General features: G+C 46.3%; 1 protein-coding gene across 3 annotated transcripts in view; it reads left to right on the forward strand.

Annotated features, from left to right (window-relative positions):
- LOC121839296 (protein CASP-like) overlaps positions 1–23,841 on the forward strand; it is a 158,962-nt gene extending 135,121 nt beyond the window's left edge. For 2 of the 3 annotated variants that reach the window (XM_042297700.1, XM_042297701.1), the window contains 10 exons: positions 13,131–13,267; positions 15,543–15,612; positions 15,751–15,863; positions 15,971–16,087; positions 17,220–17,306; positions 20,090–20,131; positions 20,990–21,004; positions 23,210–23,290; positions 23,391–23,455; positions 23,553–23,841. In XM_042297700.1, the coding sequence (XP_042153634.1) occupies positions 13,131–13,267; positions 15,543–15,612; positions 15,751–15,863; positions 15,971–16,087; positions 17,220–17,306; positions 20,090–20,131; positions 20,990–21,004; positions 23,210–23,290; positions 23,391–23,455; positions 23,553–23,583 (758 nt within the window). In that variant the 3' untranslated portion in view covers positions 23,584–23,841. The remainder of the gene's footprint in view (positions 1–13,130; positions 13,268–15,542; positions 15,613–15,750; positions 15,864–15,970; positions 16,088–17,219; positions 17,307–20,089; positions 20,132–20,989; positions 21,005–23,209; positions 23,291–23,390; positions 23,456–23,552) is intronic. The other variant, XM_042297697.1, reaches the window with a different exon arrangement.
- The last annotated feature ends 2,403 nt before the right edge of the window (positions 23,842–26,244 follow it).

A 26,244-nucleotide genomic window follows, 5' to 3' on the forward strand; every position in this document is an offset into this window, starting at 1 on the left:
TGTGTGTGTGTGTGTGTGTGTGTGTGTGTGTGTGTGTGTGTGTGTGTGTGTGTGTGCGTGGAGCAAGATGATTCAGCTGAAGAGAACAATCAAACCTAAAAAAAAATCAAGAAAGGCCACGTTTCCTTAGTTACTGAGGGAAGAATGACCTTTGACCCCTGTGTGGTCCTGCTAGCAGCCATGTGATGGTGCCTGGCCGGCGGGATCTCTGGTGTACCACTCAACTGAAGAGGAACCACCTTTTTTTTCTTCCCCTAGTGTCCTACAACAAGGTTGTATTTTTATTTTTTATATATAGCGATGTGGTTGCCGTTAAGAGATTGCAAGTTAGAGAAGAGTTACTGTTTCTACTTCCAAATGAAACATGTTTAACTCACGGTTAAAAGTTTATAGTTTATGATAAAATTACATAGTAGTTAACGTAGTGATATGTTGTCATTTGTTCTGAGTAAGTAAGTGTACACATCACAGTTTAACCAACCTACTCTCACCTATTGTGTGTCTCTCAATGTTTTCCTCACAAAACATTTATCCAGGTGAAATCAGGGGAACTGGACAAAGCAACATGTTCAATATCATCTATACTGGAAGTCTCAGTGTTAATCTGAATACAGAGAGATGGGGGAACAGTTTGGGACTTCATACAGGGGCTTTTACTAAAGCCCTGCTCCAGCCCCTACTCTATACCAGCCCCTACTCTATACCAGCCCCTACCAGCCCCTACTCTATACCAGCCCCTACTCTATACCAGCCCCTACTCTATACCAGCCCCTACTCTATACCAGCCCCTACTCTATACCAGCCCCTACTCTATACCAGCCCCTACTCTATACCAGCCCCTACTCTATACCAGCCCCTACCAGCCCCTACTCTATACCAGCCCCTACTCTATACCAGCCCCTACTCTATACCAGCCCCTACTCTATACCAGACCCTACTCTATACCAGCCCCTACTCTATACCAGACCCTACTCTATACCAGCCCCTACTCTATACCAGACCCTACTCTATACCAGACCCTACTCTATACCAGACCCTACTCTATACCAGACCCTACTCTATACCAGACCCTACTCTATACCAGCCCCTACTCTATACCAGCCCCTACTCTATACCAGACCCTACTCTATACCAGACCCTACTCTATACCAGCCCCTACTCTATACCAGACCCTACTCTATACCAGACCCTACTCTATACCAGCCCCTACTCTATACCAGCCCCTACTCTATACCAGACCCTACTCTATACCAGACCCTACTCTATACCAGCCCCTACTCTATACCAGCCCCTACTCTATACCAGCCCCTATTCTATACCAGCCCTACTCTATACCAGCCCCTACTCTATACCAGCCCCTACTCTATACCAGCCCCTACTCTATACCAGCCCCTACTCTATACCAGCCCCTACTCTATACCAGACCCTACTCTATACCAGACCCTACTCTATACCAGCCCCTACTCTATACCAGACCCTACTCTATACCAGCCCCTACTCTATACCAGCCCCTACTCTATACCAGCCCCTACTCTATACCAGCCCCTACTCTATACCAGACCCTACTCTATACCAGACCCTACTCTATACCAGACCCTACTCTATACCAGCCCCTACTCTATACCAGCCCCTACTCTATACCAGCCCCTACTCTATACCAGACCCTACTCTATACCAGCCCCTACCAGACCCTACTCTATACCAGCCCCTACTCTATACCAGCCCCTACTCTATACCAGCCCCTACTCTATACCAGCCCCTACTCTATACCAGACCCTACTCTATACCAGCCCCTACTCTATACCAGCCCTACTCTATACCAGCCCCTACTCTATACCAGCCCCTACTCTATACCAGCCCCTACTCTATACCAGACCCTACTCTATACCAGCCCCTACTCTATACCAGCCCCTACTCTATACCAGCCCCTACTCTATACCAGCCCCTACTCTATACCAGCCCCTACTCTATACCAGACCCTACTCTATACCAGCCCCTACTCTATACCAGCCCCTACTCTATACCAGCCCTACTCTATACCAGACCCTACTCCGTACCAGCCCCTACTCCATACCAGCCCCTACTCCATACCAGCCCCTACTCCATACCAGCCCCTACTCCATACCAGCCCCTACTCTATACCAGCCCCTACTCTATACCAGCCCCTACTCTATACCAGCCCCTACTCTATACCAGCCCCTACTCTATACCAGCCCCTACTCTATACCAGACCCTACTCTATACCAGCCCCTACTCCATACCAGCCCCTACTCCATACCAGCCCCTACTCCATACCAGCCCCTACTCCATACCAGCCCCTACTCCGTACCAGCCCTACTCCATACCAGCCCCTACTCCGTCCGGACTCTACTCCATACCAGCCCCTACTCCATACTGGACTCTACTCCATACCAGACCCTACTCCATACCGGACTCTACTTCATACCGGACTCTACTCCATACCAGCCCCTACTCTATACCAGACCCTACTCCATACCAGCCCCTACTCCATACCAGCCCCTACTCTATACCAGACCCTACTCCATACCAGACCCTACTCCATACCAGCCCCTACTCTATACCAGACCCTATTCCATACCATGACTCTACTCCATACCAGCCCCTACTCCATACCAGCCCCTATTCCGTCCGGACTCTACTCCATACCAGCTCCTACTCCATACCAGCCCCTTCTCCGTACCAGCCCCTTCTCCATACCAGCCCCTACTCCATACCAGCCCCTACTCCATACCGGACTCTACTCCATACCAGCCCCTACTCCATACCAGCCCCTACTCCATACCAGCCCCTACTCCATACCAGCCCCTACTCCATACCAGCCCCTACTCCATACCAGCCCCTACTCCATACCAGCCCCTACTCCATACCGGACTCTACTCCGTACCGGACTCTACTCCATACCGGACTCTATTCCATACCGGACTCTATTCCATACCCGCCCCTACTCCCTACTAGTCACTACTCCGAACCAGCCCCTACTCCCTACTAGTCACTACCCCGTACCAGACCCTACTCCATACCAGACTCTATTCCATACCGAACCCTACTCCGTACCAGGATTTACTCCGTACCAGACGTACAAAACTCCCTCTCTCCCTTACCCCTCCCTCTCTCCTTCCTTCCTTCCCTCCCTCTCTCCCTTCCTTCCCTCCCTCTCTCCCTCCTTCCTTCCTTCCCTCCCTCTCTCCCTTCCTTCCGTCTCTCTCTCTCTTCTCCCTCCCTTATCCCTCCCCCTCTCTCTCTCCCTCCCTCTCCCCACCCCCTCCTTCTCTCTCTCTCTTCTCCCTCCCTTATCCCTCTCTCTCTCTCCCTCTCCCTCTCTCCCACCCCCTCCTTCTCTCTCTCTCTTCTCCCTCCCTTATCCCTCCCCCTCTCTCTCTCCCCCTCACCCTCTCTCCCACCCCCTCCTTCTCTCTCTCTCTTCTCCCTCCCTTATCCCTCTCTCCCTCTCCCTCTCTCCCACCCCCTCCTTCTCTCTCTCTCTTCTCCCTCCCTTATCCCTCCTAAACAACCTCTCTCTGTCCCTGTCAGCCCACTGTCTCCCCATGCTGTGTGTGTCAGTGTGTTTTATTGTTCTGATTGGGGTCGTTTCTCGTACTTAAGAGCACAACTGCCACCCACCCTTTCTTTTATATGTTTTAATAATAATAATAATAATAATAATAATAATAATAATGATAACGCTCATTATGAAGTTATGTGATCTTATTATTTTACTGTAGACTCTTTGTATGGTCATATCGTACATATAGTTTGGTTTTTATTCAACTTATTTATAGGTGCTGAGTTTTTCACTTGTCTTATTATTTGATGATTTTATTGCGTACGGGGTTTACCCGAGAGAGCAAGACCTTTTTTTAAATTTTTATTTTTACTGATAGACTGCCGGCGGTATTGGGTAATATTTACAAGATGTAGTTAGTTCTCATATGTTTGTATATTGATGAATTCTGAAGTTTTTTTTTTGGAAGTGTCATTTATATTTGTTTTTAAAAGAAATGTAATCTACGGTACATGTTCAGAGGCATTAACCGTTTCCCTGACAACGGTCATGCTCTTTATCGTTGAATCAAATGATACATCTAGAAGACAAGATCGGAGTATCTCTTAGCATTCCAGATCACAGAGTATCTCCTAGATCACAGAGTATCTCCTAGATCACAGAATATCTCCTAGATCACAGAATATCTCCAAGATTACAGAATATTTCCCAGATTACAGAGTATCTCCTAGATTGCAGAGTATCTCCTATATCACAGAATATTTCCCAGATTACAGAGTATCTCCTAGATTGCAGAGTATCTCCTATATCACAGAATATTTCCTAGATTACAGAGTATCTCCTAGATTACAGAGTATCTCCTAGATTACAGAGTATCTCCTAGATTACAGAGTATCTCCTAGATTACAGAGTATCTCCTAGATCACAGAGTATCTCCTAGATCACAGAGTATCTCATAGATTACAGAGTATCTCCTAGATTACAGAGTATCTCCTAGATTACAGAGTATCTCCTAGATTACAGAGTATCTCCTAGATCACAGAATATCTCCTAGATCACATACAGTTCAAGTCAGAAGTTTACATACACTTAGGTTGGAGTCATTAAAACTTGTTTTTCAACCACTCCACAAATTTCTTGTTCACAAAATATAGTTTTGGCAAGTCAGTTAGGACATCTACTTTGTGCATGACACAAGTCATTGTTCCAACAATTGTTTACAGACAGATTATTTCACTTATAATTCACTGTATCACAATTCCAGTGGGTCAGAAGTTTACATACACTAGGTTGACTGTGCCTTTAAACAGCTTGGAAAATTCCAGAAAATGTCATGGCTTTAGAAGCTTCTGATTGGCTAATTGACATAATTTGAGTCAATTGGAGGTGTACTGTGGATGTATTTCAAGGCCTACCTTCAAACTCAGTGCCTCTTTGCTTGACATCATGGGAAAATCAAAGAAATCAGCCAAGACCTCAGAATATAAATTGTAGACCTCCACAAGTCTGGTTCATCCTTGGGAGCAATGTCCAAACGCCTGAAGGTACCACGTTCATCTGTACAAACAATAGTACGCAAGTATAAACACCCTGGGACCACACAGCCGTCATACTGCTCAGGAAGGAGACGCGTTCTGTCTTCTAGAGATGAATGTACTTTGGTGCAAAAAGTGCAAATCAATCCCAGAACAACAGCAAAGGACCTTGTGAAGATGCTGGAGGAAACAGGTACAAAAGTATCTATATCCACAGTAAAAACGAGTCCAATATCAACATATCCTGAAAGGCCACTCGGCAAGGAAGAAGCCTCTGCTCCAAAACCGCCATTAAAAAGCCAGACTACGGTTTGCTACTGCACATGGGGACAAAGAAACATACTTTTTGGAGAAATGTCCTCTGGTCTGAAGAAACGAAAGTAGAACTGTTTGGCCACAATGACCATCGTTATGTTTGGAGGAAAAAGGGAAGAACACCATCCCAACCGTGAAGAACAGGGGTGGCAGCATCATGTTGTGGGGGTGCTTTGCTGCAGGAGGGACTGGTGCACTTCACAAAATAGATGGCATCATGAGGCAGGAAAATGATGTGGATATATTGAAGCAACATCTCAAGACATCAGTCAGTTAAAGGTAAAGCTTGGTCGCAAATGGGTCTTCCAAATGGACAATGATCCCAAGCATACTTCCAAAGTTGTGGCAAAATGGCTTAAGGACAACAAAGTCAATGTATTGGAGTGGCCATCACAAAGCCCTGACCTCAATCCTATAGAACATTTGTGGGCAGAACTGAAAAAGTGTGTGCGAGCAAGGAGGCCTACAAACCTGACTCAGTTACATCAGCTCTGTCAGGAGGAATGGGCCAAAATTCACCCAACTTATTGTGGGAAGCGTGTGGAAGGCTACACAAAACATTTGACGCAAGTTAAACAATTTATAGGCAATGCTACCAAATACTAATTGAGTGTATGTAAACTTCTGACCCACTGGGGAATGTGATGAAAGAAATCAAATCTGAAATATATCATTATCTCTACTATTATTCTGACATTTCATATTCCTAAAATAAAGTGGTGATCCTAACTGACCTAAGACTAGGATTAAATGTCAGGATTTGTGGAAAAAGTTTAAATGTAGTTGGCTAAAGTGTATGTAAACTTCCGACTTCAACTGTAATATCTACTAGCACTATCTCCCAGATCACAGAATATCTAAATCTCTCCATGTCTCCTCTCATGCTGTCTTCAGGGTATACATTACCCTTCACAGGCTCCACATGCACTGTTACTGTCTGAAAAACACAGTGTAATAAACTCTGAGGTCATGCAGGCAGCCTTGATGTACAATAGGTTTGTTTTTAGAAGAATCACAGTACCCTGCTGCTGCTGTTTCCTTTACCTGTTAGTCGCTATGGTTTTGTCAAAATGGTGTCTGGTAATATCATATAAACTCAATGAAAACTAGTCTTGTCTGATCCCAGCCCAGGGAATCATCTCTGCCAAATTGAGATTTAAAGAGTATCTATTTAAGGAAATATGAAAGTCTTCTTTTATAGAGTCGTGTCTGTCGGTGTCTGTTGTGTTGTCTGCCCGATACGTTACAGACTCTGTGGCCTCGCCAAGCTCCAAAACATCATCCATCCATCATAACACTGTTATTGATTGATCAGATACTGTAATACTGTTGTTATGCAGTGGTAGAAACAGCCCGTATCCGTAGCAACCATAACAGAGCACTTACTGTGACTGGGGGGGGGGTGGTTGCTAAGCAAACCCCTCCTCTTCAGCTCAGCACTCCAGGGAACTCTGGGAAATGTATGCCTTTTCACACGTGGTTCCAAACCAAGCACCGGCTCTTTACTCATGACCTGCAGCCCAGCACAACACTGCTTCTTTATACTGTGTATGGATGACCACACCTGGTGACAGTGACCACACCTGGTGACAGTCACCTCACCTAGTGACAGTGACCACACCTGGTGACAGTCGCGACACCTGGTGACAGTGACCACACCTGGTGACAGTCGCGACACCTGGTGACAGTGACCACACCTGGTGACAGTCGTGACACCTGGTGACCACACCTCACCTGGTGACAGTGACCACACCTGGTGCACTTAGCCAGCAGCACCCAGGGGACTCGGTTCTAAACCAAAACCCTTCAACATGCTGGGCTGTGTGGTCTCCTCAGCCAATCTCATTAAAGATTTCAGGACTTCTCTCTCCATTGGTTCTAAACCAAAAGCATTACCAGGGTTCTAAGTCCATCCCCCCAATGATAAATTTGATATATAACAAATCTGTAATACTCTCCAATGGTATTCCCTACATGTCTGCATCGTATTACTATGGCCTGTAGGTCTACTCTACTGACTATCAATGGGCCTGTAGGTCTACTCTCCAATGGTATTCCCTACATGTCTGCATCGTATTACAATGGTCTGTAGGTCTACTCTCCTGACTATCAATGGCCTGTAGGTCTACTCTACTGACTATCAATGGCCTGTAGGTCTACTCTCCTGACTATCAATGGCCTGTAGGTCTACTCTCTTTAAAGAATTTCAGGTCTTTTCTCTCCATTGGTTCTAAACCAAAACCCTTCAGCATGCTGGGCCGTGTGGTCTCTTTAGCCATATTCTGATCTGAAAGACTCGCCACGGAAACCAAATGGGTGCTGAAACGCGTAGTGATGTGAGACTGTAGGGTGCCGTCTGTGTCAGGTCAGAGGTCAGTATGATGTAGTCAGGGGTTTGACTGTTTGACTGGCCACACTTCCCCGTGCCAGACTGCCATTACAGAGACTTACCCAGCTGCTTTCCAATTGGTTCCCTGACCTCTCCCTGACCTCTCCTCATCCCCTACACTGACCTCTCCTCATCCCCTACACTGACCTCTCCTCATGCCCTCCCACTGACCTCTCCTCATCCCCTACCACTGACCTCTCCTCTTCCCCTACACTGACCTCTCCTCTTCCCCTACACTGACCTCTCCTCTTCCCCTACACTGACTTCTCCTCTTCCCCTACACTGACCTCTCCTCTTCCCCTACACTGACCTCTCCTCATCCCCTACACTGACCTCTCCTCATCCCCTACACTGACCTCTCCTCATCCCCTACCACTGACCTCTCCTCTTCCCCTACACTGACCTCTCCTCTTCCCCTACACTGACTTCTCCTCTTCCCCTACACTGACCTCTCCTCATCCCCTACCACTGACCTCTCCTCATCCCCTACACTGACCTCTCCTCATCCCCTACCACTGACCTCTCCTCTTCCCCTACACTGACCTCTCCTCTTCCCCTACACTGACCTCTCCTCATCCCCTACACTGACCTCTCCTCTTCCCCTACACTGACCTCTCCTCATCCCCTACCACTGACCTCTCCTCATCCCCTACACTGACCTCTCCTCATCCCCTACCACTGACCTCTCCTCATCCCCTACACTGACCTCTCCTCTTCCCCTACACTGACCTCTCCTCATCCCCTACACTGACCTCTCCTCTTCCCCTACCACTGACCTCTCCTCATCCCCTACACTGACCTCTCCTCATCCCCTACATTGACCTCTCCTCATCCCCTACCACTGACCTCTCCTCATCCCCTACATTGACCTCTCCTCATCCCCTACCACTGACCTCTCCTCATCCCCTACACTGACCTCTCCTCATCCCCTACACTGACCTCTCCTCATCCCCTACACTGACTTCTCCTCATCCCCTACACTGACCTCTCCTCTTCCCCTACACTGACCTCTCCTCATCCCCTACACTGACCTCTCCTCTTCCCCCCTACACTGACCTCTCCTCATCCCCTACATTGACCTCTCCTCATCCCCTACACTGACCTCTCCTCATCCCCTACACTGACCTCTCCTCATCCCCTACACTGACCTCTCCTCATCCCCAACACTGACCTCTCCTCATCCCCTACACTGACCTCTCCTCATCCCCTACACTGACCTCTCCTCATCCCCTACACTGACTTCTCCTCATCCCCTACACTGACCTCTCCTCATCCCCTACACTGACTTCTCCTCATCCCCTACACTGACCTCTCCTCTTCCCCTACACTGACCTCTCCTCATCCCCTACCACTGACCTCTCCTCATCCCCTACACTGACCTCTCCTCATCCCCTACACTGACCTCTCCTCATCCCCAACACTGACCTCTCCTCATCCCCTACACTGACCTCTCCTCATCCCCTTACCAATGGACTGGTCTCGCTCTAATCATTTTCCATAGACAATAGAACAAGAACAAGAAGAAGAATTGAATAATCGTCTTCATATTTTGGTGCCTTCGATTTATTTACGTTCTCATCACTTTTTTTTTTTTGCTGTCAAATGTTTTAATTTTTAAATGTCAAATGTTTTTTTTTAAAGTGTCAAGTTCGGTATTATTCAATAGATTCTGTAGAGGAGGTGTTGATGTGCATGTTTTGGATGGGGTTATTCACACACGGCCGTTTCCTCTAGGATAGGGGTGTCTAACTCATTCCGTGGAGGACCTAGTGTCTGCAGGTTTTAGTGTTTTCCTTTCGAGTTAAGACCTAGACGACCAGGTGAGGGGAGTTCCTTACTAATTAGTGACCTTTAATTCATCAATTAAGGACAAGGGAGGAGTGGGGGGGAGAACCCACAGACGCTCCGCCCTTCCGTGGAATGAGTTTTACACTTGTGTTCTAGGACATTTTAGCGTGGAAAACAAAGTCATGTTTTCAGATATATATTGTAAGAGGTTCTACCTGTAGATTAGTCGAAGGAAAGAAGGAAACCAACACGACCGTGCCCTAGTCTGAAGTAAAGAAGGAAACCAACACGACAGTGCCCTAGTCTGAAGGAAAGGTTGGCAGTTGTCTGTAAATGTTCAATATTCTCATCTGGCTTTACAACCAAACAGTTTGATGTTTTTGCTTACTTTGATGTGGGGAGCTTGGGTGGGGGGGGTGTGATAACTTTTCACCCAGATATTTTTCTATAAATCTAAATCAGATGATTCTATACACTGTACAGATGCTGTATATCATATCAAGTCTCCTGAATTTGTAAAGCATTATTATTGTTCCCTCTATTGAAGTAGTTAGTTCGTGGTATGTGGTTGTAGATGAGGTCTGGACCACAACAATGGGCTTCCATATCAGGACTAAGAGGAAGGAGAAGAAGAAGGAGAATAATGTTTTCTAATACTTTTTAAAGAGAGATGTTATTGAAGTGGATTTTTTAGTTTATTGTAAGATGAAAAATACTTTTAGATATCACTGGTATTCACAGCACACACACACACACACACACACACACACACAGACACACACACACACACACACACACACACACACACAGCACACACACACACACACAGCACACACACACACACACACACACACACACACACACACAGACACACACACACACACACACACACACACACACACACACACACACACACACATGTTACACTGGAGAGTCTGTATTGTGTTTATCGGGCCCCTATCTGTGTCCCTCGTGGAACTCTCCTTTTTCAGACTGTTAGTTGATGCACACACCCCTCATATATATATATATATATATATATATATATAAAGTACTTGAACATAATCATTTTCTTTCTGCCTTGTTTGTCTCTACTGGTTCTGCTCTATCCGTAGCTGGAGGAGGAGACTGTGTAGAATTTGCCCAGTTAGTAAAAGGCACTGGACCAGAGTTGGGGTCAATTTCTGTCAATTCAGTAAGTAAACCCAAATTCATAAATGTTCCTAATTGGAAAAACATTGAAGAGAATTGAAATATTTGTTTGACTCCAACCCTGCACTTTCTTTTTAATACGTTGTCTTCCTGTCCGGTCATTGGCTGGCTACTTGTGGTTTGGACAATGGATTTTCATAATGAGATTACCAAGTCAACTTCAACTTTTCCTGTTTCTTTCGGGTTGTTTATTTCTGACCAGGTCACACTAATGGGTCTCTGTTATGGGAAAAAAAGCAGTTGTAGACAGAGATTAAAGTACTTTTCAAGTTAAAATCACAACAAAATAAGTATGGTTTTGTTTCACTGCACAAAATCCACATATTTATAAAAAATACAAATGTATCCGTTATTTGACCAGGTTTAGTTGACTGTGAACATGTTCTCATTTGCAGCAACGGCCTGGGGAATAGTTACAGGGGAGAGGAGGGGAATGAATGAACCAATTGTAAACTGGGGATGATTAGGTGACCGTGATGGTTTTATTCACAAGCTAAGACACTTTTTATTTAATCTTCTTATAAATATGATATCAGCCATTAAAATGAAATGAACTTTTGTTGAAAAACTCCTTACACCCTTTACCCAGAGTGCTTTGTAAACCAAAATGTGAGGAGGTTCATCCTTACCTCTTCACAAAGCTTCAATATGCTTTAGGTGGCTTGAACCAATCATCTGTGTGTCATTTATTCATTTCAATCGACAACAATTTGTTGTCTTGAAGTCTTCTCACCTTTTATCCCAGTCACTTGTTAGTGTTTCAGTGTGTTGTTGTTGTTTTAGGGGATGGTTAGGAGATCGATTGTTTACCCTAGCTAGCACTTGGTTGGTCCAGACATGTTCTGAACCTGCTTTTCATTGGCCTTGCCTCGGTTTTGCTTGTTTTCCCCTTTGAAGATTTCTGTTCTCCATTTTGTTTTCTTCTGTCTTGTCACGTTGTCTGTAAGACGGTCCCTTACACAACATGGAGAAGCAATATCACTGTAATGAACAATGTAGTGTTGTTATTAAAATGAGCTATATGATTATTCTCCTGCACCCTAGGTGTGATAATTGAAGTAAATCTCTTTTATACAAACACACATCTGTGGTATCTGTCTATTCTTTGTTTGCGATGATGTTTCTTTTTGAGTATTCCTTGTTATCATCTCCTTCCCTATTGAACGATGCCATGATACCCTGCAATAACGTTGTTGACCCCATTTCCCTCATCTTTTAACTGGGGTGGCAGCAAACCTAGTGGTTAAGAGCCTTGGGCCAGTAACACAAAAGGTTGCTGGTTCGAATCCCAGAGCCGACTAAGTTACAAAAAATATGCAGCTGTGCCCTCGAGCAAGGCACTTAACGCTAATTGAAAGTCGCTCCAGGTAATCTACTAAATGACAACAAATAATAACTGACCTGCCTGTAAAGCAGCAACAATCTGAGGGAGGGAGGGAGGGAGGGAGGGAGGGAGGGAGGGAGGGAGGGAGGGAGGGAGGGAGGGAGGGAGGGAGGGAGGGAGGGACAGAGAGAGAGAGAGACAGACACACACACAGAAAGAGAGAGACACACACACACACAGAAAGAGTGAGACACACACAGAGAGAGAGTGAGACACACACAGAGAGAGTGAGACACACACACAGAGAGAGTGAGACACACACAGAGAGAGTGAGACACACACACAGAGAGAGTGAGACACACACAGAGAGAGTGAGACACACACAGAGAGAGTGAGACACAAACACAGAGAGAGTGAGACACACACAGAGAGAGTGAGACACAAACACAGAGAGAGTGAGACACACAGAGAGAGAGACACAGACAGAGAGAGAGAGAGACACAGACAGAGAGAGACACAGGTATGATGGTAGCTGTCCTTTCGACACCATGAGCCTGTAACCTTTGATGTGACACTGTTGTTGTCGCTATCGGTGATAGTGGTGTTGGCTACCACACGTTGTGTGAACAGTGCATTATTGTATGCTATGTGTCATGTTGTCCATGCAGGTTTTTGTCTCTGTGTGTTTGTCAGCCCGAAGCGAGGCCAGGTTTGTTTTGATTCATTCTTAATGTCATCACAATGTATCTCTCCTAATTCACTACAACTACGAAGGTCCGACAACAGAATATATGGTTGTAGAACAACTTATTGGAAGATTTCTGGTCCCTCTGAAGGCGTAGGTTCGCCACTGCTTGGTAGAATGTCTCGTGGATTGATGGAGACCCATGGCTGTTTACGTAAACCAGTAAGTGACTTGCCTGGGGAGCGAAAAATCGACATACGTAGGACTGGAAGTCGTCGTGTGTTGTATCCGTGTGCACTGCCGGTGGTCTGTGATGTCGTGTGTTTGACCGGCTGTCCTCTGTGTCCTTTCCTCTGTAGGACGCTACGCAGACCTGCAGCTGGAGTTCTCGTCTGCGGTCCGGACCAGCGCCGAGCAGAGAGCGCTCATCCTCAAACTGGAACACGACCTGAGCAGCATCCAGACCATGTCCTCCATGTTACGCCCTGATGCTGACGTTAGTCCTTCACCTCCCTGACCCTTCACCTCCCTGACCCTTCACCTCTCTGACCCTTCACCTCTCTGACCCTTCACCTCTGACCCTTAACCTCCCTGACCCTTCACCTCTGACCCTTCACCTCCCTGACCCTTCACCTCTCTGACCCTTCACCTCTCTGACCATTCACCTCCCTGATCCTTCACCTCTCTGACCCTTCACCTCTCTGACCCTTCACCTCTCTGACCCTTCACCTCCCTGACCCTTCACCTCCCTGACCCTTCACCTCTCTGACCCTGCAACACCACTACCAGCCTGGAGGCAGTCTCCCCATCACTGGGATGCACATATTACACACACACACATGATAAGACAGGTACCCTACACACACACGATAAGACGGGCACTCTACACACACATGATAAGACAGGCACTCTACACACACATGATAAGACAGGCACTCTACACACATGTATACATGGATGTGGTATTGTACAGTAGTGGTCTGAAGAAACACACTAAATGTATTGGGTAAAGTGTTATGAAATGTAATGTCACGTCATATTTTAAACTGTATATAACTGCTGCTGGACCCCAGGAAGAGTAGCTGCTGCCTTGGCAGGAACTAATGGGGATCCATAATAAACCCCAGGAAGAGTAGCTGCTGCCTTGGCAGGAACTAATGGGGATCCAGAATAAACCCCAGGAAAAGTAGCTGCTACCTTGGCAGGAACTAATGGGGATCCATAATAAACCCCAGGAAGAGTAGCTGCTGCCTTGGCAGGAACTAATGGGGATCCAGAATAATCCCCAGGAACAGTAGCTGCTGCCTTGGCAGGAACTAATGGGGATCCATAATAAACCCCAGGAAGAGTAGCTGCTGCCTTGACAGGAACTAATGGGGGTCCATATTAAACCCCAGGAAGAGTAGCTGCTGGGGATCCTTGGCCCCAGGAAGAGTAGCTGCTGACTTGGCAGGAACTAATGGGGATCCATAATAAACCCCTGGAAGAGTAGCTGCTGCCTTGACAGGAACTAATGGGGGTCCTAAATAACCCCAGGAAGAGTAGCTGCTGCCTTGGCCGGAACTAATGGGGATCCATAATAAACCCCAGGAAGAGTAGCTGCTACCTTGCCAGGAACTAATGGGGATCCATAATAAACCCCAGGAAGAGTAGCTGTGCCTTGGCAGGAACTAATGGGGATCCATAATAAACCCCAGGAACAGTAGCTGCTGCCTTGACAGGAACTAATGGGGGTCCATATTAAACCCCAGGAAGAGTAGCTGCTGCCTTGACAGGAACTAATGGGGGTCCTAAATAACCCCAGGAAGAGTAGCTGCTGCCTTGGCAACAGCTAATGAGGATCCATAATAAACCCCAGGAAAAGTAGCTGCTGCCTTGGCAGGAACTAATGGGGATCCATAATAAACCCCAGGAAGAGTAGCTGCTGCCTTGACAGGAACTAATGGGGATCCATAATAAACCCCAGGAAGAGTAGCTGCTGCCTTGACAGGAACTAATGGGGGTCCATATTAAACCCCAGGAAGAGTAGCTGCTACCTTGACAGGAACTAATGGGGATCCATAATAAACCCCAGGAAGAGTAGCTGCTGCCTTGGCAACAGCTAATGAGGATCCATAATAAACCCCAGGAAGAGTAGCTGCTGCCTTGGCAGGAACTAATGGGGATCCATAATAAACCCCAGGAAGAGTAGCTGCTGCCTTGGCAGGAACTAATGGGGATCCAGAATAAACCCCAGGAAAAGTAGCTGCTACCTTGGCAGGAACTAATGGGGATCCATAATAAACCCCAGGAAGAGTAGCTGCTGCCTTGGCAGGAACTAATGGGGATCCAGAATAATCCCCAGGAACAGTAGCTGCTGCCTTGGCAGGAACTAATGGGGATCCATAATAAACCCCAGGAAGAGTAGCTACTGCCTTGACAGGAACTAATGGGGGTCCAGAATAAACCCCAGGAAGAGTAGCTGCTGCCTTGGCAGGAACTAATGGGGGTCCATATTAAACCCCAGGAAGAGTAGCTGCTGCCTTGGCAGGAACTAATGGGGATCCATAATAAACCCCAGGAAGAGTAGCTGCTGCCTTGGCAGGAACTAATGGGGATCCATAATAAATATGGAATATAGGGGCCAATTCAGACGAGAGGTTGACTCAACAGAATCGGGCCTTAAACCCAAATGTTCCCATGTTTAATATTTTCTTATCTTATTATTGTAAAGTTTGTTGCAATTTTAAATGTACTTTAAATAAAGATTGATTTGATGTTTTCTCTACCAGGGGGCTGACCTGACGAGCATGATTGACACCATCCCTGAGCCAATCAAAGAGGCCACTGCCATGTTCGCAGGTACCGTATGTCTTAGTAGGTGTGTGTGTGTGTGTGTGTGTGTGTGTGTGTGTGTGTGTGTGTGTGTGTGTGTAACACTGCAGTGTGTATCTAAAGCTGCTGTGTGTATCCAACGCTGCTGTGTGTCCCCTCCCCCAGGCCTAGGCATGGCCCCCCAGGGGGAGCTGCCTCAAGGCCAGATGGACTCTCTTCTCTCCTTCATTTCCAGCCAGAGAGAGAGGTTCCACTCACACAACCAGGAGCTGGAGGCTGTGAGTCTCTCTCTCTCACACACACACACACCCACACACACACACACACACACACACACACACACTCTTGTTTAACCTCCCTCCCTCTCTGTCTCTGTGTCCTCCAGGAGAGTCGTTCCATGCAGGTGACCATGCAGGCCCTGCAGAGTGAGTTGGACAGCCTGCATGCCGACAACATCAACCTCTACGAGAAGATCAAGTTCCTCCAGAGCTACCCTGGCAGGGTGAGTAGGTTTCTCCAGAGCTACCCTGGCAGGGTGAGTAGTTTCCTCCAGAGCTACCCTGGCTGGGTGAGTAGGTTCCTCCAGAGCTACCCTGGCAGGGTGAGTAGTTTCCTCCAGAGCAACCCTGGCAGGGTGAGTAGGTTTCTCCAGAGCTACCCTGGCAGGGTGAGTAGTTTCCTCCAGAGCTACCCTGGCAGGGTGAGTAGGTTTCTCCAGAGCTACCCTGGCAGGGTGAGTAGGTTCCTCCAGAGCTACCCTGGCAGGGTGAGTAGGTTTCTCCAGAGCTACCCTGGCAGGGTGAGTAGTTTCCTCTAGAGGCTACCCTGGCAGGGTGAGTAGGTTCCTCCAGAGCTACCCTGGCAGGGTGAGTAGTTTCCTCTAGAGGCTACCCTGGCAGGGTGAGTAGGTTCCTCCAGAGCTACCCTGGCAGGGTGAGTAGGTTTCTCCAGAGCTACCCTGGCAGGGTGAGTAGGTAGCTAGCCACCCATCACTTCAGAAGAGCAGGGGTGTATTCATTAGTCGCAGACCATAGGAAAATATTTGGCCTGTTGCAACACGTTTTTCATCGGCAACCGTTAACCATTTACTCTAGGAACCAAACGGACGCACACGGGGAGGGACCGACCTGAAGCTGTCCAATTTTTGCAACATACCAACCTTTTGCTGTGGTCTTCCTGACTGACTGATCTGTCTCCCCCTACAGGCTGGACTGACTTCCTGACTGTCTGTCTGTCCACCTCCCCCTACAGGCTGGACTGACTTCCTGACTGTCTGTCTGTCCACTTCCCCCTACAGGCTGGACCGACTTCCTGACTGTCTGTCTGTCTCCCCCTACAGGATGGACTGACTACCTGACTGTCTGTCTTTCTGTCTCCCCCTACAGGATGGACTGACTTCCTGACTGTCTGTCTCCCCCTACAGGCTGGACTGACTTCCTGACTGTCTGTCTGTCTCCCCCTACAGGATGGACTGACTTCCTGACTGACTGATCTGTCTCCCCCTACAGGCTGGACTGACTTCCTGACTGTCTGTCTGTCTCCCCCTACAGGCTGGACTGACTTCCTGACTGTCTGTATGTCTCCCCCTACAGGCTGGACTGACTTCCTGTCTGTCTGTCTGTCTCCCCCTACAGGCTGGAGGCAGTGATGACACGGTTACGGTGCGTTACTCCTCCCAGTATGAGGAGAGACTGGACCCCTTCGCCTCCTTCAGCAAGAAGGTGAGGACAACATGTTACTGAACATTCACATGTCGAGTTAGATTAGTATGTCGAGTTAGATTAGTATGTGTATTGGTCAGTATGTAGTGGTGTGTATTGGTCAGTATGTAGTGGTGTGTATTGGTCAGTATGTAGTGGTGTGTATTGATCAGTATGTAGTGGTGTGTATTGATCAGTATGTAGTGGTGTGTATTGATCAGTATGTATTGATCAGTATGTAGTGGTGTGTATTGGCCAGTATGTAGTAGTGTGTATTGATCAGTATGTAGTGGTGTGTATTGATCAGTATGTAGTGGTGTGTATTGATCAGTATGTAGTGGTGTGTATTGGTCAGTATGTAGTGGTGTGTATTGGTCAGTATGTAGTGGTGTGTATTGATCAGTATGTAGTGGTATGTATTGATCAGTATGTAGTGGTATGTATTGATCAGTGTGTAGTGGTGTGTAGTTGTCAGTATGTATTGATCAGTATGTAGTGGTGTGTATTGATCAGTATGTAGTAGGGTGTATTTATCAGTATGTAGTGATCAGTATGTAGTGGTATGTATTGATCAGTATGTAGTGGTGTGTATTGATCAGTATGTAGTGGTGTGTAGTGGTCAGTATGTAGTGGTGTGTATTGATCAGTATGTATTGATCAGTATGTAGTGGTATGTATTGCTCAGTATGTAGTGGTGTGTATTGATCAGTATGTAGTGATCCGTATGTAGTGGTGTGTAGTGGTCAGTTTGTAGTGGTGTGTATTGATCAGTATGTAGTGGTGTGTATTGATCAGTATGTAGTGATCCGTATGTAGTGGTGTGTAGTGGTCAGTTTGTAGTGGTGTGTATTGATCAGTATGTAGTGATCAGTATGTAGTGGTGTGTAGTGGTCAGTATGTAGTGGTGTGTATTGATCAGTATGTAGTGGTGTGTATTGATCAGTATGTAGTGGTATGTAGTGGTCAGTATGTAGTGGTATGTAGTGATCAGTATGTACAGTGCCTTGCGAAAGTATTCGGCCCCCTTGAACTTTGCGACCTTTTGCCACATTTCAGGCTTCAAACATAAAGATATAAAACTGTATTTTTTTGTGAAGAATCAACAACAAGTGTGACACAATCATGAAGTGGAACGACATTTATTGGATATTTCAAACTTTTTTAACAAATCAAAAACTGAAAAATTGCAAAATTATTCAGCCCCCTTAAGTTAATACTTTGTAGCGCCACCTTTTGCTGCGATTACAGCTGTAAGTCGCTTGGGGTATGTCTCTATCAGTTTTGCACATCGAGAGACTGACATTTTTTCCCATTCCTCCTTGCAAAACAGCTCAAGCTCAGTGAGATTGGATGGAGAGCATTTGTGAACAGCAGTTTTCAGTTCTTTCCACAGATTCTCGATTGGATTCAGGTCTGGTCTTTGACTTGGCCATTCTAACACCTGGATATGTTTATTTTTGAACCATTCCATTGTAGATTATTTTGCTTTATGTTTTGGATCATTGTCTTGTTGGAAGACAAATCTCCGTCCCAGTCTCAGGTCTTTTGCAGACTCCATCAGGTTTTCTTCCAGAATGGTCCTGTATTTGGCTCCATCCATCTTCCCATCAATTTTAACCATCTTCCCTGTCCCTGCTGAAGAAAAGCAGGCCCAAACCATGATGCTGCCACCACCATGTTTGACAGTGGGGATGGTGTGTTCAGGGTGATGAGCTGTGTTGCTTTTACGCCAAACATAACGTTTTGCATTGTTGCCAAAAAGTTCAATTTTGGTTTCATCTGACCAGAGCACCTTCTTCCACATGTTTGGTGTGTCTCCCAGGTGGCTTGTGGCACACTTTAAACAACACTTTTTATGGATATCTTTAAGAAATGGCTTTCTTCTTGCCACTCTTCCATAAAGGCCAGATTTGTGCAATATACGACTGATTGTTGTCCTATGGACAGAGTCTCCCACCTCAGCTGTAGATCTCTGCAGTTCATCCAGAGTGATCATGGGCCTCTTGGCTGCATCTCTGATCAGTCTTCTCCTTGTATGAGCTGAAAGTTTAGAGGGACGGCCAGGTCTTGGTAGATTTGCAGTGGTCTGATACTCCTTCCATTTCAATATTATCGCTTGCACAGTGCTCCTTGGGATGTTTAAAGCTTGGGAAATCTTTTTGTATCCAAATCCGGCTTTAAACTTCTTCACAACAGTATCTCGGACCTGCCTGGTGTGTTCCTTGTTCTTCATGATGCTCTCTGCGCTTTTAACGGACCTCTGAGACTATCACAGTGCAGGTGCATTTATACGGAGACTTGATTACACACAGGTGGATTGTATTTATCATCATTAGTCATTTAGGTCAACATTGGATCATTCAGAGATCCTCACTGAACTTCTGGAGAGAGTTTGCTGCACTAAAAGTAAAGGGCTGAATAATTTTGCACGCCCAATTTTTCAGTTTTTGATTTGTTAAAAAAATTTGAAATATCCAATAAATGTCGTTCCACTTCATGATTGTGTCCCACTTGTTGTTGATTCTTCACAAAAAAATACAGTTTTATATCTTTATGTTTGAAGCCTGAAATGTGGCAAAAGGTCGCAAAGTTCAAGGGGGCCGAATACTTTCGGAAGGCACTGTAGTGGTGTGTATTGATCAGTATGTAGTGGTGTGTATTGATCAGTATGTAGTGGTCAGTATGTAGTGGTGTGTATTGATCAGTATGTAGTGGTGTGTATTGATCAGTATGTAGTGGTCAGTATGTAGTGGTGTGTTTCAGTCAGTAGTTTGGTTGTTGAGACTCATCGTGTGTGTTTACAGGAACGCCACCATAGATACCTGAGCCTCAGCCCCTGGGACAAGGTTACCCTCAGCCCCTGGGACAAGGTTACCCTCAGCCCCTGGGACAAGGTTACCCTCAGCCCCTGGGACAAGGTTACCCTCAGCCCCTGGGACAAGGTTACCCTCAGCCCCTGGGACAAGGTTACCCTCAGCCCCTGGGACAAGGTTACCCTCAGCCCCTGGGACAAGGTTACCCTCAGCCCCTGGGACAAGGTTACCCTCAGCCCCTGGGACAAGGTTACCCTCAGCCCCTGGGACAAGGTTACCCTCAGCCCCTGGGACAAGGTTACCCTCAGCCCCTGGGACAAGGTTACCCTCAGCCCCTGGGACAAGGTTACCCTCAGCCCCTGGGACAAGGTTACCCTCAGCCCCTGGGACAAGGTTACCCTCAGCCCCTGGGACAAGGTTACCCTCAGCCCCTGGGACAAGGTTACCCTCAGCCCCTGGGACAAGGTTACCCTCAGCCCCTGGGACAAGGTTACCCTCAGCCCCTGGGACAAGGTTACCCTCAGCCCCTGGGACAAGGTTACCCTCAGCCCCTGGGACAAGGTTACCCTCAGCCCCTGGGACAAGGTTACCCTCAGCCCCCGGGACAAGGTTACCCTCAGCCCCGGGACAAGGTTACCCTCAGCCCCGGGACAAGGTTACCCTCAGCCCCGGGACAAGGTTACCCTCAGCCCCCGGGACAAGGTTACCCTCAGCCCCGGGACAAGGTTACCCTCAGCCCCGGGACAAGGTTACCCTCAGCCCCCGGGACAAGGTTACCCTCAGCCCCGGGACAAGGTTACCCTCAGCCCCTGGGACAAGGTTACCCTCAGCCCCTGGGACAAGGTTACCCTCGGCCTGGTGAGTCATACAGACATATAGATCTGTAGCAAGGTTACCCTCAGCCTGGTGAGTCATACAGACATATAGATCTGTAGCAAGGTTACCCTCAGCCTGGTGAGTCATACAGACATATAGATCTGTAGCAAGGTTACCCTCTGGCCTAGTGAGTCATACAGACATATAGATCTGTGGCAAAGTTACCCTCTGGCCTAGTGAGTCATACAGACATATAGATCTGTAGCAAGGTTACCCTCTGGCCTAGTGAGTCATACAGACATATAGATCTGTAGCAATGTTACCCTCAGCCTGGTGAGTCACACAGACATATAGATCTATAGCAAGGTTACCCTCTGGCCTAGTGAGTCATACAGACATATAGATCTGTAGCAAGGTTACCCTCGGCCTGGTGAGTCATACAGACATATAGATCTATAGCAAGGTTACCCTCTGGCCTAGTGAGTCATACAGACATATAGATCTGTAGCAAGGTTACCCTCAGCCTGGTGAGTCATACAGACATATAGATCTGTAGCAAGGTTACCCTCTGGCCTAGTGAGTCATACAGACATATAGATCTGTAGCAAGGTTACCCTCTGGCCTAGTGAGTCATACAGACATATAGATCTGTAGCAAGGTTACCCTCTGGCCTAGTGAGTCATACAGACATATAGATCTGTAGCAAGGTTACCCTCTGGCCTAGTGAGTCATACAGACATATAGATCTGAAGCAAGGTTACCCTCAGCCTGGTGAGTCACACAGACATATAGATCTATAGCAAGGTTACCCTCTGGCCTAGTGAGTCATACAGACATATAGATCTGTAGCAAGGTTACCCTCGGCCTGGTGAGTCATACAGACATATAGATCTATAGCAAGGTTACCCTCTGGCCTAGTGAGTCATACAGACATATAGATCTGTAGCAAGGTTACCCTCGGCCTGGTGAGTCATACAGACATATAGATCTGTAGCAAGGTTACCCTCTGGCCTAGTGAGTCATACAGACATATAGATCTGTAGCAAGGTTACCCTCGGCCTGGTGAGTCATACAGACATATAGATCTATAGCAAGGTTACCCTCAGCCTGGTGAGTCATAGTGACATATAGATCTGTAGCAAGGTTACCCTCAGCCTAGTGAGTCATACAGACATATAGATCTGTCGCAAGGTTACCCTCGGCCTGGTGAGTCATACAGACATATAGATCTGTAGCAAGGTTACCCTCTGGCCTAGTGAGTCATACAGACATATAGATCTGTAGCAAGGTTACCCTCTGGCCTAGTGAGTCATACAGACATATAGATCTGTAGCAAGGTTACCCTCAGCCTGGTGAGTCATACAGACATATAGATCTGTAGCAAGGTTACCCTCTGGCCTAGTGAGTCATACAGACATATAGATCTGTAGCAAGGTTACCCTCAGCCTGGTGAGTCATACAGACATATAGATCTGTAGCAAGGTTACCCTCTGGCCTAGTGAGTCATACAGACATATAGATCTGTAGCAAGGTTACCCTCTGGCCTAGTGAGTCATACAGACATATAGATCTGTAGCAAGGTTACCCTCTGGCCTAGTGAGTCATACAGACATATAGATCTGTAGCAAGGTTACCCTCTGGCCTAGTGAGTCATACAGACATATAGATCTGTAGCAAGGTTACCCTCAGCCTGGTGAGTCATACAGACATATAGATCTGTAGCAAGGTTACCCTCGGCCTGGTGAGTCATACAGACATATAGATCTGTAGCAAGGTTACCCTCTGCCTGGTGAGTCATACAGACATATAGATCTGTAGCAAGGTTACCCTCGGCCTGGTGAGTCATACAGACATATAGATCTGTAGCAAGGTTACCCTCAGCCTGGTGAGTCACACAGACATATAGATCTATAGCAAGGTTACCCTCTGGCCTAGTGAGTCATACAGACATATAGATCTGTAGCAAGGTTACCCTCGGCCTGGTGAGTCATAGTGACATATAGATCTGTAGCAAGGTTACCCTCAGCCTGGTGAGTCATACAGACATATAGATCTGTAGCAAGGTTACCCTCTGGCCTAGTGAGTCATACAGACATATAGATCTGTAGCAAGGTTACCCTCGGCCTAGTGAGTCATACAGACATATAGATCTGTAGCAAGGTTACCCTCTGGCCTAGTGAGTCATACAGACATATAGATCTGTAGCAAGGTTACCCTCAGCCTGGTGAGTCATACAGACATATAGATCTGTGTGATGTGTGAACAAACGGGTTGTAATTCACCCATGTGTTTTAGGGTCGTAGCATTCTCTCCAACCAGATGGCCAGAACCATTACATTCTTCTACACCCTCTTCCTGCATTGCCTGGTCTTCCTGGTATGTAGCCTTTGACCTTTCACCTCCCACCAGCCCGGTGCCCATTGGCTATTCAGAGATGTTTGCTGATGTCATAATGTGTGTTTGTGTGTTTTCTCAGGTGCTCTATGAGACTGCCTGGAGTGAGAGCATCGGTCGAGACTGCTCTGCCTTCTGTGCTAAGAAGTGAGTTTCATTCCGCTAGCGGAACAACGGTGTGTTTGGGATATTAGTTAGGATTGCCTCTAATCTTTCAATGTCCTCTCCTCGGTCTGTTTCTCAGGTACTCGGATCACCTGCATCGTTTTCATTAGAACGGGGGACAACCTGTGAAACCTTCAAGACAACTGGTGTGGGGGTGGGGGGGGACTAGGTCAATTCATGACGTCAGTGATCTTCAGGTCAGAAAGTTGAAGTTCTAGAAAGATGCCAGAGTTTACGACTTGGAATTCCGAGTTGATGTGTGCTCAACACTATTGTCCAAGTCTGAGTTTTTTTCCAGAGTTGGTTTGACTGGAAGAACAGCTTTATTTTCTGCAGTTGCTGTTTTTAACCACTAGGGGTAGGCTTGCTCTCTTCTTCGGGGGGTAGGCTTGCTCTCTTCTTCGGGGGGTAGGCTTGCTCTCTTCTTCGGGGGGTAGGCTTGCTCTCTTCTTCGGGGAGGGGGTAGGCTTGCTCTCTTCTTCGGGGGGTAGGCTTGCTCTCTTCTTCGGGGGGTAGGCTTGCTCTCTTCTTCGGGGGGTAGGCTTGCTCTCTTCTTCGGGGGGTAGGCTTGCTCTCTTCTTCAGGGGGTAGGCTTGCTCTCTTCTTCGGGGGGTAGGCTTGCTCTCTTCTTCGGGGGGTAGGCTTGCTCTCTTCTTCGGGGGGTAGGCTTGCTCTCTTCTTCGGGGAGGGGGTAGGCTTGCTCTCTTCTTCGGGGGTTAGGCTTGCTCTCTTCTTCGGGGGGTGGGCTTGCTCTTCTTCGGGGGGTAGGCTTGCTCTCTTCTTCGGGGGTAGGCTTGCTCTCTTCTTCGGGGGGTAGGCTTCTTCTTCGGGGGGTAGGCTTGCTCTCTTCTTCGGGGAGGGGGTAGGCTTGCTCTCTTCTTCGGGGGGTTAGGCTTGCTCTCTTCTTCGGGGGGTGGGCTTGCTCTTCTTCGGGGGGTAGGCTTGCTCTCTTCTTCGGGGGGTAGGCTTGCTCTCTTCTTCGGGGGGTTGCTCTCTTCTTCGGGGGGTTGCTCTCTTCTAAGTGGACGTGGTTTACGTGCAAACCCGTAATATTTCATTGTCAAATCCTTGCATTAACCCTAAACTTAAACAAAACCAATGTTATTTTGGCAAGTCGGGCTGTCAATGGGATGCTGGTCAGAAAAGTCCCCTTCAGTCTTGCTATATTCTGTTCTAGCCTGTAATCTCCTATACTGATATTAACTGTAATCTCCTATACTGATATTAACTGTAATCTGTACTGATATTAACTGTAATCTCCTATACTGATATTAACTGTAATCTCCTATACTGATATTAACTGTAATCTCCTATACTGATATTAACTGTAATCTCCTATGCTGATATTAACTGTAATCTCCTATACTGATATTAACTGTAATCTCCTATACTGATATTAACTGTAATCTCCTATACTGATATTAACTGTAATCTCCTATACTGATATTAACTGTAATCTCCTATACTGATATTAACTGTAATCTCCTATACTGATATTAACTGTAATCTCCTATACTGATATTAACTGTAATCTCCTATACTGATATTAACTGTAATATCCTATACTGATATTAACTGTAATCTCCTATACTGATATTAACTGTAATCTCCTATACTGATATTAACTGTAATCTCCTATACTGATATTAACTGTAATATCCTATACTGATATTAACTGTAATCTCCTATACTGATATTAACTGTAATCTCCTATACTGATATTAACTGTAATCTCCTATACTGATATTAACTGTAATCTCCTATACTGATATTAACTGTAATCTCCTATACTGATATTAACTGTAATATCCTATACTGATATTAACTGTAATCTCCTATGCTGATATTAACTGTAATCTCCTATGCTGATATTAACTGTAATCTCCTATACTGATATTAACTGTAATCTCCTATGCTGATATTAACTGTAATCTATGCTGATATTAACTGTAATCTCCTATACTGTTATTAACTGTAATCTCCTATGCTGATATTAACTGTAATTTATACTGATATTAACTGTAATCTCCTATGCTGATATTAACTGTAATCTATACTGATATTAACTGTAATCTCCTATGCTGATATTAACTATAATCTCCTATGCTGATATTAACTGTAATCTGTACTGATGTTAACTGTAATCTCCTATACTGTTATTAACTGTAATCTCCTGTGCTGATATACATTTTGTTGAATGAAGTACTGATTGACATTTGTTTTCATTTGATAGGGTTATGTTAGGGTGTTGGGAATACTGTGAAAGCGCATGTATATTTGTTAAGGGATTAAATATTACAAGACAATTTCCCAGAGATGTTGGTTAAAGATTAAGTTATATCCTTGGCTTTTAGATTTCCCTCATTGAGAGTACATCGTTGAGGAAGATGAGAAGAATTATCACAGCACCTGTAATTGGTAGAAATATCTGAATTTAATTGAATTGACAATGTGATTTAACTTGTATCTTATGAATAGGGGTGATGTGGTTGTTTTCTTAGTTGGGTGGCCGGTTAGGGACGCTGTTTCCAGTCAGATGAATAGGGGTGATGTGGTTGTTTTGCGAGGTCTTTGGTTCCTAGCTTGATGGATTTGGACAGAGGACAACAGACAGGTCATGATTTCTGTACAGTAGTTCACATGAATGGTTACTGAATCTCTTGTGGTTGATTATGATGAAAGATTCCTGTATTCTGACGACCTCTCACTACCTGCTGTTAGGACCATATACTAACTACAGCTGCCCTCCATGTCACTGTCACATCTATTCT

Source organism: Oncorhynchus tshawytscha, linkage group LG14 (assembly GCF_018296145.1).
Source record: "Oncorhynchus tshawytscha isolate Ot180627B linkage group LG14, Otsh_v2.0, whole genome shotgun sequence".
Classification (NCBI taxonomy): Eukaryota; Metazoa; Chordata; class Actinopteri; order Salmoniformes; family Salmonidae; genus Oncorhynchus; species Oncorhynchus tshawytscha.